The sequence below is a fragment of the Siniperca chuatsi genome, linkage group LG2 (genome assembly GCF_020085105.1).
Source record: "Siniperca chuatsi isolate FFG_IHB_CAS linkage group LG2, ASM2008510v1, whole genome shotgun sequence".
NCBI lineage: Eukaryota > Metazoa > Chordata > Actinopteri > Centrarchiformes > Sinipercidae > Siniperca > Siniperca chuatsi.
Window position 1 is genome coordinate 32,021,993 of NC_058043.1, and position 18,759 is coordinate 32,040,751.

At 40.3% G+C, this 18,759-nt stretch overlaps 2 protein-coding genes across 5 annotated transcripts in view; one reads left to right on the plus strand and one right to left on the minus strand.

Annotated features, from left to right (window-relative positions):
• The window catches only part of zbtb40 (zinc finger and BTB domain containing 40), a 24,882-nt gene extending 15,101 nt beyond the window's left edge, over nucleotides 1-9,781 (plus strand). For all 3 annotated transcript variants that reach the window (XM_044212679.1, XM_044212689.1, XM_044212698.1), the window contains exons 9-12: nucleotides 1,754-1,968; nucleotides 2,100-2,256; nucleotides 6,429-6,667; nucleotides 8,177-9,781. In XM_044212679.1, the coding sequence (XP_044068614.1) occupies nucleotides 1,754-1,968; nucleotides 2,100-2,256; nucleotides 6,429-6,667; nucleotides 8,177-8,392 (827 nt within the window). In that variant the 3' untranslated portion in view covers nucleotides 8,393-9,781. The remainder of the gene's footprint in view (nucleotides 1-1,753; nucleotides 1,969-2,099; nucleotides 2,257-6,428; nucleotides 6,668-8,176) is intronic.
• LOC122883690 (probable transmembrane reductase CYB561D1) lies at nucleotides 9,772-18,664 on the minus strand. 2 transcript variants are annotated; one of them, XM_044212755.1, is made up of 3 exons: nucleotides 17,221-18,664; nucleotides 16,247-16,284; nucleotides 9,772-13,988 (listed from the first exon to the last, which is right to left on the minus strand). In XM_044212755.1, the coding sequence occupies exons 1-3, from the start codon at nucleotides 17,375-17,377 to the stop codon at nucleotides 13,587-13,589; spliced, it is 597 nt and encodes a 198-aa protein (XP_044068690.1). In that variant the 5' UTR covers nucleotides 17,378-18,664; the 3' UTR covers nucleotides 9,772-13,586. The 2 variants fall into 2 exon arrangements, with proteins under 2 accessions (XP_044068690.1, XP_044068680.1); XM_044212745.1 differs by having other exon boundaries at nucleotides 9,772-14,093.
• Between the last annotated feature and the right edge of the window lie 95 nt (nucleotides 18,665-18,759).

The window sequence follows — 18,759 nt, forward strand, 5'->3', positions numbered from 1 at the left end:
ATAAACAAAGCTTTAGAGGCCCTCTCCACCCGACGTTAACGGGCCGTTTCTTGAGACAGAACACCCGCAAAGCCTCCGGACCAGAGTCTCTCTCCTTCCACCCTGAAGCACTGTGCTGATCAGTTGTCTCTCCAGTGTTCACAGATATCTTTGCCTGCTTCAAAACCTCCCCCATCCCTAAAAAAACCAAGGACAGGACACAGGACTTAACGATAACAGACCCGTCGCTCTCAAGCTGGAGAAAGACGTCTCAAACTCCATGACCATTAGCACCAGATTCCCTGAAGGCTGCATCTTTTCCCCTCTGCTCTTCTCCATGTACACAAACAGCTGCATCTCCAGTCAGCTCCGTCAAGCTTCTTGAGTTTGCAGATGACACCACCCTGATTGGACTCATCTCTGGTGGGGATGAGTCTGCCTACAGGTGGGTGACTGAACATCTGGTGACCTGTTGTGGACAGAACAACTTGGAGCTAAATGCTCTAAAGACAGTGGAGATGGTTGTGGATTTCAGAAAGAGTCCAGCCCCACCTGCCTACATCACCCTGTGTGACTTCCCACTGTATCCTTCCACTTCCTGGGCACCATCACCACCCATGACCTCAAGTGACTCACCAAGAAGGTACAGCAGAGGATGTACTTCCTGCGTCAGCTGAAGAAGTTTAGCCAGCCAAAATCAATGATGGTGCACTTCTACACCATCATCATTGAGTCCATGCTCACCTCCTCCATCACCATCTGGTACACTGCTGTCACTGCCAAGGACAAGGCCAGACTGCAGCATATCATTCGCTCTGCTGAGAAGGTGATTGGCTGTAATCTGCCATCCCTCCAGGACCCTATGGCGAGTAGGAAGGATAATAATAATATAATTATTATTATTATTTATTTATACAGCACTTTTCAAAATCAAAGTTATAAAGTGCTTTACATGGTTGAATCAGGGTTAAAACATTTCAGGACTGAGGCAAATACAATCAGGCATTTAAAAATACATTGAGACACCCAATACCCATACACACAATTGAGAATGACTTCCGGATGGGAGCCGAAACGTCTTGATTCTGAAAACAGTGTCCAGACGACTACGACTGAAACCTTTTCTACGATTAAAATACATTCCATGCATACAGATTGTGGCCAACCCCTCCCACCCTGGACATAAACTTTTTGAAACACTCCCCTGGCTGCGGCCCATCAAGACTAAAACCTCACGTCACAAGAACAGTTTCTTCCCATCTGCAGATGACCTCATCAACAAGACCCAGGACCCTAACTGACACTGACTCATCCTGCACCATGGACACTACACATTCCATTAACACAGTGTCTCCATATCTAACTTGACATGTTACATTAACATAAATCTTTATTGCACATATTTTTAATACTGTGAACATTTGCACACGCCTTAGTCAGTATTTTGCATACTGCACAGCTCTTCTCATTTTTAAACAGATATATTTTCCATATTTTTTTATTGTAAATTCTATTTTATATTTAAGACTCTTAATTTGTCAAGTCAATTTTACTTATATAGCCCAGTATCACAAATCACAAATTTGCCTCAAGGGGCTTTAACTGTAACTTGGTACTGCAGTACATTTATTTTTCTTCACTTAATATGTTCATTGTGACCGTTATGCACCAAAATACCAATGCATATTCCTTGTATGTGAAAACCTAATGGCAATAAACCTGATTCTGAACATAATAATGTAATAATTGTGTATTTGCTCCTGCTCACTGTCAGATTTGTCGGAGCCTCATGACTGTCAAAAGTGCTGTCTCAGCTTCTCCTCATTGGAGGAGCATCGCCAGCACATCCAGGAGTTCCATCCAAAGGAGTTTCACAAGTGTCCCACCTGCAACAAGGTGTTTACCAGCGCTGCCCTGCTGGACAAACACAAGGGCACACACACTGGAACCAAGCCCTTCAGCTGTGACCTCTGCAACAAGTCTTACCAGGTAGGACGAGGTTGTTAAGCTTCACAGCTCTGAGGTGATGGTCAGTTTGAGGTGATAGTTTTTAAGTGTTTATGTCCAGTATAGTGTGCTGTGCTGCTATTTTATGTATATGTCTTTCTCTGTTGCCATAGCAACTGTCAGGCCTGTGGTACCATAACAGGACCAACCACCCCGATGTGTTTGCTAACCACACCCGGCAGCTCAAGACCCTGGTCCAGTGTGATTTCTGCTTCAAGTTCTTTCCCAGTGCCGCCAGTGTGGCCAAACACCAGGCTGCTGAGCACCAAGGTGAGGACAACACAGGCCTGGATAGAAGGGTTAATACAGGTTCACATTATAAGGTAGATAGTGGCATATGGGCCAAATGTGGTACTCCACCAGTGTTGGAAATTAACTTATTTGTCCACCTGTCACTGTGGCTGGTGGATTACAAAATCTACCAGCCACTGAATTTTTTTGCCAGCCACTTTCTTAACCAGTGTTCTGTCCATATGTGCTGCCTATTGAGATGTGCTGGTTAGTGGTTCTGCGCATGTGCATGACCCACAACTCCCTGAAATCTTAAATAGAAATATTATAATATAGTATTTCAGCATGCTCCCCATATTCTTACAGTATACATGGAGTGAGTAGTGGTGTAATATAAAATGATTCTGTAGTGGGAGCATTATTTGATAGGGGATATTGGTCTTTCGAAATAAGCTACCCCTGAAATCTAAAATACAGATATAGAGTATCAAAATATGCTCCCCATATTCTTACAGTACACTTACCCCTGTTTGTAATCAAAAAACATAAAGACGTCATAATACTGTGAAAGTTATATCTTTATGGGATATACACATCTGGAAACACATAAGGGTGAATTTTCAGACAAGGCAGCATAAATCGTCAGAACACCGGTAGTGTGTAACTGGATGTGAAAAATAATACATGCACGCTCACCGTTAAGTTGTGGCTCATTTTGAAGGTTATGTAACCGCTGTTCCTACGGTGGCAAGTTTACATACATTAGTCAACTATAAATGACCACACAATCAAATGTTAGACTGACTTTATGAATAGTTTAATCATGTTGAGAATATTATGCGGCAGTCAGCTAAGCAGTATTAGGCAATACCATGGATGTAGTAGGTTGTAATTAGCGAGGCATTAAGCAATAACTTATAGTCAAACACAAGTAGTTTGTGTTTTTTAATGATTTAATTTACTTACTTACTTGCAAATGAAGCTGCTTTGGAAAAACATCCATTCGGAAGAAAGGTTGCAGTGCATGTAGAGGTCATGCTCATCTAATAGGCTAGGCTATGAAAACGGAGCTACCGGTAAGCAAGCTTTGATTTCCTGCAGGCATTATCATGCAGCACAAGCTGACCAAGTAGATTTTTTTGCAAATGCATTACAAATAAACAAATAGACAGAAGAGTGTCATTTCATCTCTATTAGTTAACGTATGCTAGCTACAGAGTGCCGCTCAAAAGCTACCAGCAACTTTTAAGGTGGAATGTTTTCTTGCATGTTACTCAGTGCATGAGTTGATGTCATTAATCAATCAGTGGTGCTGAAATGTCTGAGGAGAGTTGAAGAACAGATGAAAAAATATAGCCGCAACCGGCAATGACGGGGTCCAAGTAGATTGCAAGCATTTGGATGCTTGTTTCTTATTTAATTGACATGAAACTCTTGATTTGCTTGAGATTAAAATTATGAAAGAATTTTGACTCTAGGCCAAGCCATTTTTGAGATAATTGCGAAAACGTAAACTTGATTATTACAGCGTCACCTTGTGGTCAATAAGTGTCATTATATGTGCCTGAGTAGTGGGTGGAATTTTCAACCCACCTGCCCATTTTTGTGTTTCTAGGTCTTATGGTTTTTGCTGCACAAACACTTTTTGGCAGAGAAAAATAAGAAGAAATTTTCACGGGGTCACAATAGGCAACCTTCGACCTCAATGAGCACTTAAAAACAACAAAAGTGGCCAAGTCTTACTTGCCACATTGTTGGCAAGTAGAACTTGACTGGGGATTCATACCCTACTGAATGCGTCACTGGTGAGACATACAGTAGTTTCCACACACCTTTTCACAAGTTGAGGCAATAACATCACTTGCAATTTTTGTCTGTAAAGTAACCTTGACCTTAGTAAAATCACACATCATTCTTCTGGTGTATTGTCCAATGCTTTGTTGAAGTTTGATTAAACATTTGGCGAAATAGAAAATGTTGTGCATACAGTACTAATTACATACAGTACTAATGACACTGAATATCACTGCGGACTCATCGTTTGACATATCTGAACACGATTTGAAACATGTGATATCTAGATTCCAAAGAATGTCTGTGTCAATTTTGGTAGCATTTGAATGAAGTCTTATGGCGATATAAATGTTAGTTGATTTTGCATATTTTTGAAAAATATAGAGTGACGGACTTCTGAATTGACCATAGGTTGCAGTGAGGCAAATTTTGTCACATATCAGTGGATGTGCTGAAAATATTTCAGCTCTTTAGGATCTACTGTAAAGTTTAAATGATTTTTTGGAAGTTTTGACTGCAATATAGATGAAATGTGAGTTTACATGTTTAAACATTTTCACTCATATCTGCGCAGCTAGTTATGAGATATAAACTTTTCGCATTTGTGGCACCCCCTAGTGGTAGAATATCCTAGGACTGCTCAGCGAAGCTTGGACCTAGTATCCGAACCATAGAATGTATACAAAGATGGGCGTAGTATAGGTCATAACGCCCCCTCTATGTTAGCGGATAGGACATGGGCCAAACTAAAAACTCAAAGTACACGTCAAATACATTTTTTCCCAAAGATGGTTTCTGTCATTATAGGTTTAAAAATGTATAATTTCAAAACCGTACGGAGTATCAAAAATCCAAAAAAGTACTTTTTTGGGAATGGATCAAGATATGCTATAAGAAATTTTTGATGCCCATTGCTCAAAATTTGTAGGAAGAGTAGAGAACATTTTTTAAAATGGCAGAAAATATATCCAGGTGCAAATGGGCGTGTCTTATATGGATAGAGAAGTCTGGACCCACACAATTTTGTGACTTACAGTTCAAAAGTTATAGGCCAAAACATAAAATCCGTTGTTATAGCGCCACCATCTGGCCAATCAGTACAATTTTTTTTGTCTGAGTAGTGGGTGAGATTTCCAACCTGTCAGCCTAGTTTGGGAACCGTAACTGTTACGGTTTCTGAGATCCAGATACTTTTAGGGCACAAGAAGAAGAATCCTAACAGATACAATATGATCCCAACAGCTTCACTGTTTGGACCCCTCTGTATTGTGTAGCCAAAAGAAATTAGAGAGGGAGATTAGAGAGAGATTATATTATATAGTTTTCAAACAGCAGGTGTTGGTTTAGACCGTTATCAAGCTTAACAGCAGACTTAATGAATCAAACAAACAGATAATGTCTAGTTATATTTCAGGGACTTTAGGTCTAAACTGGGCTACTGCACTGGCCCTTGGCTGATCTTAATGGCCAACCCTGCCATGATGGACAAAATTGGGCCCTGGCAGGACCTAAATAATATCTACTAAAGAACACCTTTTAATAGATATGCAATCTCAGATCTGTGTGGAAAAAACAGTAAAGAGTTCAGTGTTTATCCCTGTGTTTAAAGGACAATTCCAAAATTTATTTCAACTAGTGCAGTGCCTGTTCGGGGTGTGGCCGTTTGGAAACGGGCCAATTGCTTGACTCCCGGTATTGCTGCTTGCAGCATTCTTGATGAGCTGAACTGCTCATCTGATTAACTTCACACTCGACACTGCACTCCCTTGGGTCCTCAGCAATACACCCGCAAAGTGTGAAGTTGATCGGATGAACGGTTCTCAAGATATTCAAAGGACAGACATACACACGTACAGACAGAGATTACTTCCTTCATAGTTAGAAGATGCTGCTACAGCACCACCTATTGGCCAAATGGCATCAAATTTGTCATGGTCACTCAGACATTATATCTACACGTGTCCACTAAACGTGGTTGCAATAGCACAAAGCATTCAGGAGATATGACAGTTTTTGTACTATAAGCCCTGCTTATAGTTAGCATTTGAGCAAACTTTGAGGGTCAGCTATACCAATACTGTATGGAATATCAAAAATCCGAAAAAGTAACTTTTCCCGGCTTGGTCCGAGATGCTGTGTCCCAGTTGTGGTGATTGTTCAAAATTTGTAGGAGGAGTAGCAAAAAAACAGATCTAGATGTAAATGGGCGTGACTTGTATGGATAGATTCATCTGGACCCGCAGAATCCTGGAAAAAAGAATTTAAAAAATCAAAAACAAATCTATCAAATGACCCCATCCATTGATTTTTAATGCTTTTATTCAAAGCTTTTCTCTATCACAGACACACTCACTCACAGTCATACGAAGATTTATAAACAGTAGCTTCATTTGCTGTCTTGTCTGTCTGTCCTCCAGGCTCAGCGGCCTCGGCAGTGCATTGTCCCTACTGCCCGGCTGTGCTGGGCGGGGAGGAGGAGATGCAGGAGCACATCAGCAGCCAGCACATCAGCCAGAGCAGCGAGGCATTCAGCTGCCCCCTCTGCTCCCTGGTCTGCACCTCCCAGCTGGAGCTGCAGGAGCACCTGCTCTCCTGCCACATGGAGGCACAGGAGGAGCAGGAGGCCGGAGAGGAGCAGGCCTCCACCTCCCACACGGTAAGGAGCTCTACTGCTGCACTCAAGTCAGATGGGAAATATAGTACACACAAGATTTCGAGTCATCTCGGCCTTCAGCTGTTACATACCAGAAAATATTGTTCACCTCAGCTCAGATGGTAAATAGTAGAGCTGAAATTAATGATAATGATAAGTAGATAAATTAATCAAAAGGCAATTTTTATTATTAAGCAATCAGTTAAAGCTGGAGTGCGGAACTTTTGTTTCCCCCTTCTGTCAGTGAGAGTAATTACACAAACACTGTTGATGCGTGCTTATGATGTAGCCTATTTCTACAGTGAGCTCACCCCAGGCTCGGGTTCAGAAATAGTTACAAAAATACAGAGAAATTTCCACAGTTCCAAGACAATAATCCATTATTTCCGTAGAGTAAATGTAATAGCTACATAGCCTACTCTCCAAATATTTAATCAACCTGTCCAAGAGGAGTAACGCGACATCCGTGTCTTCCCTCAGTCCCTTCTCTCAGCGCTCTCCAACAAGGAAAAGCTAAAGCTGCGCCAATGGTTATCCGTCTATCGCTTTCTTGTAATCATTTACATTTGACTGTAATCCTTCCTCTGAACGCAGAGTTTCTTTTTTAGCTGGAGCATCAGAAACATTTCTTGGACGCGCTTAGGTTTTACCCTTAGTTGCTGTAGCCTGCTCTGTCGCTACGGTTGCTCCAGAGCCATGTAGAGAGAGAGTTGCATCAACTCCATTCAGTTTAAATTCAAGTGGCTTCATTGGCTTGACTGCATAAAATACAACATTGCCAAAGCATATTAACATAAACTATACAATCATAATAAACAAAATAAACAATGCTCAATAATAAACATTTTCTCCAATGGACCTTTTTTTTGGCGGATCGCGGAGCTCTCTACATGGCTCTGGGTTGCTCCTCGCTTCTGCTCTGGCAAACCAAAACAAATCAAAACCAAACTAATCATTGCTAGTTGGCGTAAAACGCATCATTACCGATGCACCAGCAGGGGAATGTCGCCACAGACACCAGATTTAAAAACTCTGTATACTGCTAAATACAGAGAGATTTACATGGCGGTGATAGGCTTAATCAGCATTATTTGGCAAGGGCTTGAATGTAACGGACATTAATTTATATGAAAAAGTCCTGCACTCTAGCTTTAAATCACTAAACAGACATTGTCAAACATTTGATGGATTACTTGCTTTTCTGTTTTATATTATTATTTGAATCCTGCATTATGAATACATTATTAGTTGAAATAACTAATAAGTTAAATAAGTTATTTGGCCATAAAATCTAAGCACTTTTATGACAACTTTGGCTTCAGGGAATGTGACATGAATATTTGTTATTATTGTGTACTTTTTATAGACCATAAAGGCATCAGGTGTGTATTGGAGTGTGACCAAAGTGGGAAAAAAAATTGAAAGTTTCAAGCAACAGAGCAGTGCAGTTTTACCTTTTTTTAAAAAAAAATAAATTGAAATATTTAATACACAACTTCTCTGTCCAATCAGGTGATTTCAGCAGATCCAACAGGCAATGAAGGGGCGGAGTCAATCATCTCTGAGGAGCAGGCACAGCTGACAGCTGCCCAGCAGGTGTTTGTGGCTCTGGCAGGTGGAAGAGAGGGCGGATCATCAGCGGAGGTGGTGGAGGTCAACATGTATGACCTGCTGAGCAGCTCAGTCACCTTCATCTGTGAGGACAAACCGTCAGATCCTGACTCTTAAGCAGGAACTTTGACCCTTGGAGGATCACTCTGGACACTGTTATGGTTTTATGGTCTCCTCTGATCATTATTAACACTACAACATAGGCTAACCAGACATAATTCACAAAGGACTCTTTGTGTTGTTGGTTCATGTTTAGTCCACCAAAATATTTTCTATGGTAGACTTTTGCAGTTCTAATAAATGTGGTGAATGTGTGGTTCACTTTAGTTTATGTACAGAAACCCAGGTTGGCTTTTAAGAGTTGTCCCCAAAGAGCACAGAAAGTCAAAACCAAACACAAAAGCAAAAACCAAACATGACCTCGCTCAGGCTGCCTTGTCTGTTTCTACTTCAGTTACTACATTTCCCAGACAACAACCCCTTAGAGACAGAATGTGGACTTGTGGCTTTCAATTAAATGTGAGGATTAGGCCATGAGTAGAGTGTGAAAGTTCTTGTCCTTGGAAAAGTTTTCATGGATAAAAGCTTTTTGTTGAGCTTTCAACTACAACTGAGCAAACTCCATTCATCGACGAAGAGATGTGGCTATTTGAAAATGTGTTCATTGAAGGATAAGGTTTGCTGTATTTTATATTTTTCTTGTCCACAAATCCCATGAAAAGACCAAAACCACTAATAATTAATTTGTCTCTCAATGCTCTCCAACTTCCCTACCCTGTCTGTGGCTCGCAGCCTCAAGCCCATTGGTTCTTACTGAAGATTGAAGAAGACATCTTTAAAAACTGGTCACAAATGTAGTTTAATGTAATTTCCTAAAACAGCTGGACACTGTAGTTTTAGGGAAATGTTACTTAAACAGGAGGAAATGAAATGCATTTAATAGGGACTAGCACACAGCTGCACTGTGCTGCGGCCACATTTGGTGCTCTAGTGAGTATTTGGGGAAGCAGGACGGTGTACGTGGGCTAGAGTCAAAATAGACTACAGTGTGTGTTCATTGTAATGAAGGAACATGTCACCCAGTGCAACAGTGTGGCTCATACACATAATACTTGTTAGTTGGATGCATTCATTGTTAGTTTGTCTGGATTTGTTGACAAGAAAAATAGAATATTGGTAGTCTTATCCTTCAAAATGAAATCTCTGCTACTGTAGGTGTAGAAACTGGCATCGCTCTCATCTACACTGGATTTCTTTCTGTGTGATTGTTAAATGTCAGTGAAAATGAAAGTTATTTCTCCTCTGACATGTACAGTGTTCTGCAGTATGAAACTCTTCACCTGATGTGTCATACTGTCTACATTTGTTTGTCCAGTTAAACAGGAACATTAAATCACCATCATAACAAGTACATAAGTCCAGAAATGGTTTATCACCAGTAGAAATTTGGTGTTTAAGATGGATTTGTCTCATTAGGAATAATAAATCAAATAATAAAAACTCAAATGTATTTATTTGTTTATTACAGAAGGTTCATAGGCAGCAACCTGTTGACAAGAATCAAAAAAATACTAAACCTACAACCTACATTCTGATCGCCTCATAAACACTGAACAGGCTCATACAACAAAGTCCTGAGTAGAAAGTTAACCATAGAAAACGTTCTAGCAGCAAGCTTTGCTCAATAGGATGTAGTAGAATATTCATACCATTTAATGAGGGGGGGCTCTAAAAAAGTAAAAGCCCCACCAGCACAGTTCCACTGTTTCATCAAGGAAATTTGACATTAAAAACGGTTATTTTCCACTTTTGTACAGTTATTGCATTACATGCTTTTCATCCAAGCTGGAGTGAAACTACATTGAAAATTGCTAACAAAAGCTGCAAGGAAGAAGTTAAGGGGGAAAAAATCATCTTTCTAACAGTAGAAACCCTGATTTTAATGGACAGCTAAAATGCTTTTCTTACAATTTCCCAGCATTTAAGTGCATTCTATATCTGATGAATGCTTTTGGAAAACCAAGATATGTTGAATTATCTTTCATTATTTTCTTATATTACAGACACAGTAGATACTACTGCTTGTGGGCTGAAGGCCATGCAATGATTTGTAATGGACTTAGTATTATGTCAAAAAGGAAACACTACTGATTTGTATTTGCATAACCTACCTAGTAGTGAATAAGACAAAGAGGTTGAGGCAACGTGCAGGAGGAACAGTGCATGTACATCAACAGAACCTGCAGCTGCTTTTCTGGAAAACTGCAAAGCAAAGCAACCTGTTTGTGCTAGCTGCTCGAGACTTTTTTTTGCCCTAAATTAAGCCTGTCAGGCAGTACTTGCTCCCATGCTGTGTAGCCTTCCCAACAAGCTTTGTGCACAGTATCAAATGGTTAGTTTGATGGTCTAAATAGTTGGAGCTATAGTAGGTAGAAATATATAAATAGTTTAATGAGATTTGAATTGGTGGTACTTGTTTGAGGCAATACGCTGCACATTATCGTCCGGTCTGCCTAGGAAGACAACTGTGTAATTTATAAGGAAGCTGGTGTGTTGTGACCAAGTTAATTTGACCTTGGCTCGTAACAGCAGTGCTGAATTGGATGGAAAAGTGATTGGTACAATTTTCAAATCTTCTAATTTGACTGTTTTGTAGAGATACTGAGTGGACTGGACAGAACTTAAAGCTACTGCGAGTATGATGGGATTTGTTTAATTTGCGTTAGCTCGGTTTCTGGAGGGACTGACTGATGACATCTTTGCTAGAAGGAAGATTGTGCCTTTGGCCTTGTACGACAAAATAACACAAAAGTGAGCGCACCTTCATTTTTCATATTGATTACAAAAACAAACAAAGCACGGCTAGCAAACAACCTCTCAAAAGACAGAAAGGGGTCACATGTACACACTGACAAAAATTAATAGTTGCTCATGAACCAGAGGTGCTTCCTGTAACTAGTTTCTCACATGCTTCACTGTTATCAATGCTAGCGTTAACTGTAATCAAATGAGGCCTCATCAAGGAAACCATTCCCTGACAGCCGTGATAATGTTAATGCTTTTCAAACACCATTTATCTCATAAACCTTAGTGGTTTCTGTCCTGATAAAAGTTTTAGGAGTGTGTTTTCTATCAGCCCTTTACTCTGAAAGCTTTAACTAACAGTGTTCTCAACCAAGTCCTGAGAAAAATATCTGGCCTTTTAACTGCTGAAATTTCAACTTAACCAGCTAGTCGCTTACTTTGTTTGTCTGTCTGCTGTTAAGTGCGGGGCAGGTAGTGTACAGTGGGTTTATCAGAACTTTTTTTTGCTTGGGTTGATTAGAGTCAAACAGTAACCAAAACAAAAAGCTAAAAGAGGCTTTGTAAAGCTGGGTGATAATCCTCTATTGGTTTGCTACTGCTAAAATGTAGTACCCGTAAGCAGCCAAGACAAACACAACACAAACATATCATAAATGGATAAATAAATAGAATTTACAGGCTGGTACATCGTCTTCCGCAGCACCTTCATCGCTGAAGCTGTCATCACACAAACAGCAGTAGGTGCTTCATATCCCTTCAGAAACCAGTCTACATACACTGTCTTTGAGACTGTTGCTTTCACTGCATATGTAGTGCAAATATTCCTCTAGAGAGGCAACAGATGAAAGAGGTCCACCAGCTCCAACTATGGGATTGTCTCCAGTGGAAGGCAAACCACATATTGTACATAGTGTCATTAGATTCTTTGAAAATTCCTTTGTGTTGCATATTTCAGCAAGAGTCAAAGCCTGAAGACGCCAAATTTAAAATGTTTTAAGCTGCAGTTTTATCGGCCACTAGATGCTGGCTTTAAGAAAACTGTGTATTGAAGTGTGCAGGAGGTATCAAGGGTAGCATTTCTTAAAATGTGTGCACACATCCTAGTAATGCATACCATACAATTACTTAATTGATTTAACAAACAGAATAAATGCGATAACACTCCACACTAAAATACAGCTACTAGCCTGCTGCTAACACTCTGGTTTTTGCACTAGATACAACAAACTGTAGCTTCAGTTCCCACTGCTATAATGACTTCACACATATATTTAAGTGGAGAAATCAAATAATCTGTGTGCACAAATGAATAATTTGGGGCTACAAATTGATCATTAGTGAGCACAAATGATTAAAAAAAACGTGGTGTTTGATATTTGCATATCTAATCTCAGCTTCACCTATACTCTGCCCCTTTGACAAATTAGGATTTTCTGGCTCCAGTAACTGACAGATCTTGGCAAGCAGTAAAACTAAATTCCAGGCTTCAAACTTCCCTTCAGATACATGTGGTGTAAGAAACCCATGTTTTTATGTTTTTCTATATAGAAAGCCAAGTGAACCATAAACATCTCAGAAACGTAGTGGACCATCCAACAGACACGGGTTGATTGTAGCCTTGGCAGGCGTTTTTGTGGTACACTACACTTCTGAGATGTTTATGGTCCACTTGGCTTTCCAAACTTCTACTGTCTATGGGACTACCAGCATGTGAAGGTTTTGCTTTAGTAGGCTTGAGCGGTATCAAGGTATTATGGAATACCAGGGTATTTAGAAATCCCAATCGTGGATCGGTCATATCGGCTCTTCGATCATTTATTTTCTGTGCACTCAGTTCGGATTTGAGTGGGTATGTTTGCTTAGAAGATGCTCTGTGCTTAGTCTCATAATGTTAGTGGCGCTTTTAATAATCGCCACGGTGAAATTACTTCTCTGATTCGCTCATTTCTCCGACTGTCTCATCTCGTTTACCGTCAGGGGCGGCTGTGGCTTAGTGGTAGAGCAGGTCGTCCACCAATCGGAAGGTCGCAGTTCGATCCCGGCCCCAGCCCACATGTCAAAGAGTCCTTGGGCAAGACACCGAACCCCAAATTGCTGCTTTCGGTGTTAGTAAGTTAGTTCCTTTGAATGTGGGTGAATGTGATATGTAGTGTGAAGCACTTTGAGTAGTCGGAAAGGCGATATACAAGTACAGTCCATTAACCATCGTCACGTGAGATGATTCTGGGCCGCTAAACCAGTGCCGTAAATGCTAGACAACCTGCGGCAGTTAAAATAGAAAACTCTGGCATGCTACAATCACCAGAAGCTTTGACTCTGTTTTTGTTTTTTTTAAAAACACAAATACCGGTATGATACCGGCCAAAATAGATACCGCCCAAGCCTATGCTTTAGTTATTGTGCTGCTTTAGCGGAGGACTCTTGCTTCCACCTGATTTTCTGGGCCTCTGAAATCCAATATGGCCACTGAGTGAATAAAGCAAATCTGCCTCATGCTATGTGTCTTCTAGCTGGTGATCTTCTTGCGGGGCAGGTAGGCATTAGTGATCTGGTTCATCACCACCAGGGCAAGGAAGAGGGGCAGCAGGAGGAAGGCCCACCAGGCCACCCCTTTTACCATGGCCTGGAACCAGTATGAGAACATGGCAGACACCACGGTCGCTGTGGCCAGCAGGTAGACCACCAGACCACAGGTGGCGTGGTACAGCTTCAGCCTTGGCGGAGAGGAGGAGGGACGCAGCAGTTTAGGGAAGATCACACAGATACCACAAGCCGCTTGGAGCACAGTAGCGGCCAGGGTGCAGATGCCCAGCAAACTGTGCCAGGTGACGAGGTGGGGGAGCTCTGACACGTTCTTGCTGGCCACCATGAAGCCCAGCCCAGTGGCTGCAGCTATCAGGACCAGAGCCTGAAAGAACCAGCGGAGACAGAATTTATCCTTCCGAGATTTGAAGCAAAAGGGGGATCCTTCATCCGAGAAGAGGAGGATGCCTTCAGTCATACACAGGCAGTACTGCAGAAGGAGTGAAAAGAAAGAAATGCGTTAATAAAGGTGTTTTCATTATTTTTTAGCAAAGCACATAGAGATAGTGCGTGTAAAGAAACACAAAACAAGGATTAGGTGGAGACAAGGAAGTCCATTATTTTCTTATAAAAAGGACACCATGTGGTTGTTATACCATGGTCACTTAAAGGAAAAATCTGTTTAAATCATCATGCCTTTTTTAGACTGTTGGTTTGTGGTCACTTCAGCTCATATTGTACGGGAAAACTATGGTAAGCAAGGTAGGTCAAAGTTGAACCATGAGGTTTACAACGGACGGTTTGCTAATTTTGCCTTTGTTTTCTCTTCCAAATAACTTTGTCTTATCTGGAGGTCTGATTGTCTGACTTCTCATATTTTTTGCCATGTCAGACTTTGTTGCAGCGATGCTGCTGCATTCCCAGATCTGAGCAATTACTTTAGTGAGAACAATGGTAATGTTTTTGATAGTAATCATGGCCAAAATTATGAAAATAAGTAATATGAATGTATCCTACTAACAAGTACTGTGTGTGTATTCAAAGCTATCTTATAGCTCTGTGCCATAGAGCTCCATTGTTGTCCAAAAACTTTTAAAAACACACACATTTTTTATTTTCTATCTATCTATATAATCGAGAGAGAAAGAGATCTTTTATTAAAAGCCTATTCTCTTACTATCGGCATAAAGTCTGGTCCAGATATATATATATATATAAACGCTATACTGCCACGAGCCATGACAGAGAAAACCCCAACATCAACCTGTACGCCATTTCAAAGCTGTTCTCGCTAACATTCTAGCTCACTTTGTAACACAATAGCTGTGATGCAACACAGTCGTATGTGTTACCACTCCCTGCTCCCAACCCCTCCTATATATTATTCACAGTGGAAAGAAGATGGAGACACAAAGGCTAGAGGGTGTGAAGGTAAAGGTATGTTGAGTGCTTACAGGAGAGTTAATATTCAACTGAAGAAATACTAATGAAATCATATACTGTATTCTTTTAGAAGTTTACATTTGATTTGTTTATGTCAAAACAAAGGACCAGATATCACTTGATTACTTTCTAATCAGTTTTATATGCATCCTTATTGAAAGACCTGCCTGTAGTAAAATGTTAATCATTAAAGGTGGGGCATGCGATTCTAATCCAGTAGTTTGTCAAATTTAGTGATCTCCTCACGATCCGCTAGCTGTCCGTTGAGTGTGTGTGCTGAAAAAAAAAAATCTGGTGTTTGTACACAGCAACACAACACTATTCCAGCCATGATTTGTGTGTCAGGTAACGTTAAATTACTTGCCCGCGGACATTCAGCTTGCTTTCTAGTTTGCCAAGATCTGCTGTTGTTGTGATGTTAGCTATAGCAGCAGGAGAGTTGTGAGTATCGCTGTCTGGAGCTGCTGTGCTGGCTCTGGGAAACCGTCTCGTCCTCTCTGGCTGTTAGCTTCGCAGCAGCAACTGTAGGGACAGTTTGCTAACCCACAACCTAGCTAAGCTAACCCACAACCTAGCTAACGTTAGTTATGTTACTGGCTGTGTTGTTGTTGTTCGCTCTATAGCATGGTATTTGTCATGGTATTGGATTTCTCCAGAATCGCATACCCCACCTTTATATATACCCCACCAAATAAAAGCCAATGAACTCATGTCAGGTATTGTCATAATGGTATCTTATTCTTGGATGGCAATGATATTTTCTTCTTGTAATTATGAGAAAAAGAGCTCATAAGTATGAGATAAAACTATTTTTCTTTGGTGAATATCATGCACTGCCTCTAGTATGTACAGTATGATACTTAAATGTTTACTAAGTGCAGCAGGGATATACACACTATCTCACTGATGATTTTCACATGTGAGTATTTTCCACTCTATTTATTAGTAATAATTGACTATCATGATTTTCTCAAGATCATGAAAAAGAAAAATAATCAAACAAATAATAAATAAATAGACAAACTTACATGCACAACAAGTGTTTGGTTAAATGGGAACTGTCAGAGACTGATATCATGACTCAGATGAGACTACTGAAGAGAAAAGAAGACTTTTCAGTGTGTGCTGTGTGAGTGTGTGTGTAACAGAGAGAGAGCGAGAGATGGAGAAGGTGAAGTCATATATGGACTGTAAACTTACTGCAACAGACATACACACTGGATGCCAAGAAAACAGACCTGGAAAAAAAGAGAAACACCAGTAAGCATCTTACAATCCAAAACTATCCAAAAGAAAAGTCATGGAAGTTGGAGAGTCATTAATGACAAAACTGGTGAGTGATCACTAAACTAATGCAGTTTCCAGATTTGAGCAAGTAGTAGGGCTTCAGTAGGGCTCGCCATAACCTTTGTTTCTATTGCTTGCTTGCAAACTGATTACCAAAATGATTATCAAATGATCCATTGTTCAGAATCTAATACCAGAGATGAAGGAAACAGTGGGAGCAGATTAAATCAGACAATATTTTGTGCTCTAATCATCTGAATTAACCGAGAGAAATAAACTTGACGACAGTTTTGCTGATTGTTTGTTGTTTATCTACTACGTATAAAACCATTCACTGGTCCCAGCTTCTCAAATGCCTGGATTTCAGAAGCTGTTTCATCTCATTGCAAATTTCACAGTTGGCATTTATCTTTAGACATTTTAGAGATAGCACAGTTATTCTATTTAAAATCCATAGATTCATTGGCAATGAAAATAATCATTATTTGCCACCCTAATAGAGAGCAATAGAAATAGTACACAAATATAGCAGCACAATTACAAGTATTCAGAGTAATATTAAAGTATTACACCTATAATAAAATTTGTTGAGGTAGGTATTGTATATGTTGATACAAGAGACCGGAACTTTGACAAATAAAACTGCCTTAATTTTAAAAGCCCTTGTTACACATTTTAAAGCTATATGAAGCTCATGGTCTTGACATTAATTATAAAATGTAGTACATTTAATTGGTTTATTCACATTAGTAACCCATTAAACTAAAGGCAATGAATTAGCCTATGCGAACCTCAACACGCAGTTTTAATGAACATTTTAGTCTGTTCTGACAGGATATAATCGTGTTTTGGCTGGCAGTGGCGTATATCCAAGCATATCCACTCACTGGTTCCGGGTCTGGACAGCAGGGAGATGATGAGAGTGAGGCCCAGGCCGGTGACATGAGCCGCTATCACCGCCGCCCTCCGCAGCCACACATAGAGCCAGAAGTCCCGCTGCCCCAGCCCCTCTCCCACCGGGCTGGACTCCACATCAGACCGCATGCCGCTGAACCACCACCTGCCCGGCTACCTGCCGACTCCGGCGGGTGAAAAAGGTGCACTAAAACGAAGAGACGCGGCGCGTGTGCTGCCGGAACACTGCACGAGCTCCATAATCATTTAGTTAAGAAGGTGTAAGAACCGGACAGCCACAGCACGCATAGGCAATCCGATGAACATGACCTTAGTGAAGCTACAAATAATGACAACACATAGTGCTTCCGGTGTGTAGTTTTCCAGACTCTGCGTTCAAGTAGGCGCTCGTGTAACTGCTACAAAAAACCTCAAACTTTCTCTGCTCATGGTTCGTGTTTTGGTTTCACTTCCTAGTTTGAATCTCAGTCGACGCCGAACACTAGATAAGTGAGATGCTTCACATCTATTTCCTGCTTTTCGGTTTAGTCCTCGCTTGGTATTTAGTTAAATGGCGGTCTGGTTCCGTCTTCACAGCTTGCTCGAAACTGCTGATAGGCTTTACCTAAGCGTGTACTGCTCATGTATTATTATTAATGATAATACTTCACGTACTGTCATTATGAGAGACACAAACTAGGGAACCATGTCAACCTGAGGTGGAATGTAACTGTGTACATTTACTTAAATACTGTATTCAAGTAAATTTTTGACTCACGTAAAAACGTAGTCAACATTGTTCTAATACATTGAACTTCATCATAAAAAACACGTCACTTGTATTACTCTCTTCAGACAATATTCCCTTCCTTCTTTAGTAAGGTTATGATTGCATGACTGTTTTGCATTTTTATCATAGACTGTATATATGATCACTAAGGTCACCGTGTATGGCATGAGTTGTTTCATTAACCAGTTATCATTTCTGTAATAAATATCGTGTCTCGGTTGCCTTGTTTAAAAACACCTTATCTTGATGTTCAGCATTTTCCTATAATGGTTTCTTGATTTTGACGCTCCTCATTTTAGCATTGTCAAAGCTGCAATACTCAGAAATAAAGGTTTTATTTTGAGATGCCATGTCCAATTGTTTTTTTTTTTCTCTTAAAAAATAATAACTGTTATTGCAGCTGGTGTCATGCACAATGCCATTGATCACATTGAACAAAGAGGGAACCAGTCCCTGCAGACACCATGACCACATTTTAAATAAATAAATAAAAAGTTTTAAACAACTTCAAATCAAGTTACAAACTCTGAATTTAACTGTAACACCACAGCAGTAATGCTAATAAGCAATCAGTGGCTACATTATTCCATGCTCATGTTGTGTACCCTGGCACTGTCTATTATTATTATTATTATTATTAACCCAAAGTGGACATTTATATTAACTGCTACTGGGGATCCTAAAGTTTCCAAAGATACCAAATATATCAGTTGGGGAGTATAGAGTATCAAGAGCTTAAATA

Excerpts from the sequence above, each read along its gene's own strand:
- LOC122883690 (XM_044212745.1), bottom strand. The coding sequence starts at position 17,377 with ATGCGGTCTGATGTGGAGTCCAGCCCGGTGGGAGAGGGGCTGGGGCAG. Across the intron at positions 16,285-17,220 it reads GCTGTCCAGACCCGGAACCA|GTCTGTTTTCTTGGCATCCA; the intron begins GTGAGTGGATAT and ends CTTTTTTTCCAG. Across the intron at positions 14,094-16,246 it reads CAGTGTGTATGTCTGTTGCA|TACTGCCTGTGTATGACTGA; the intron begins GTAAGTTTACAG and ends CTCCTTCTGCAG.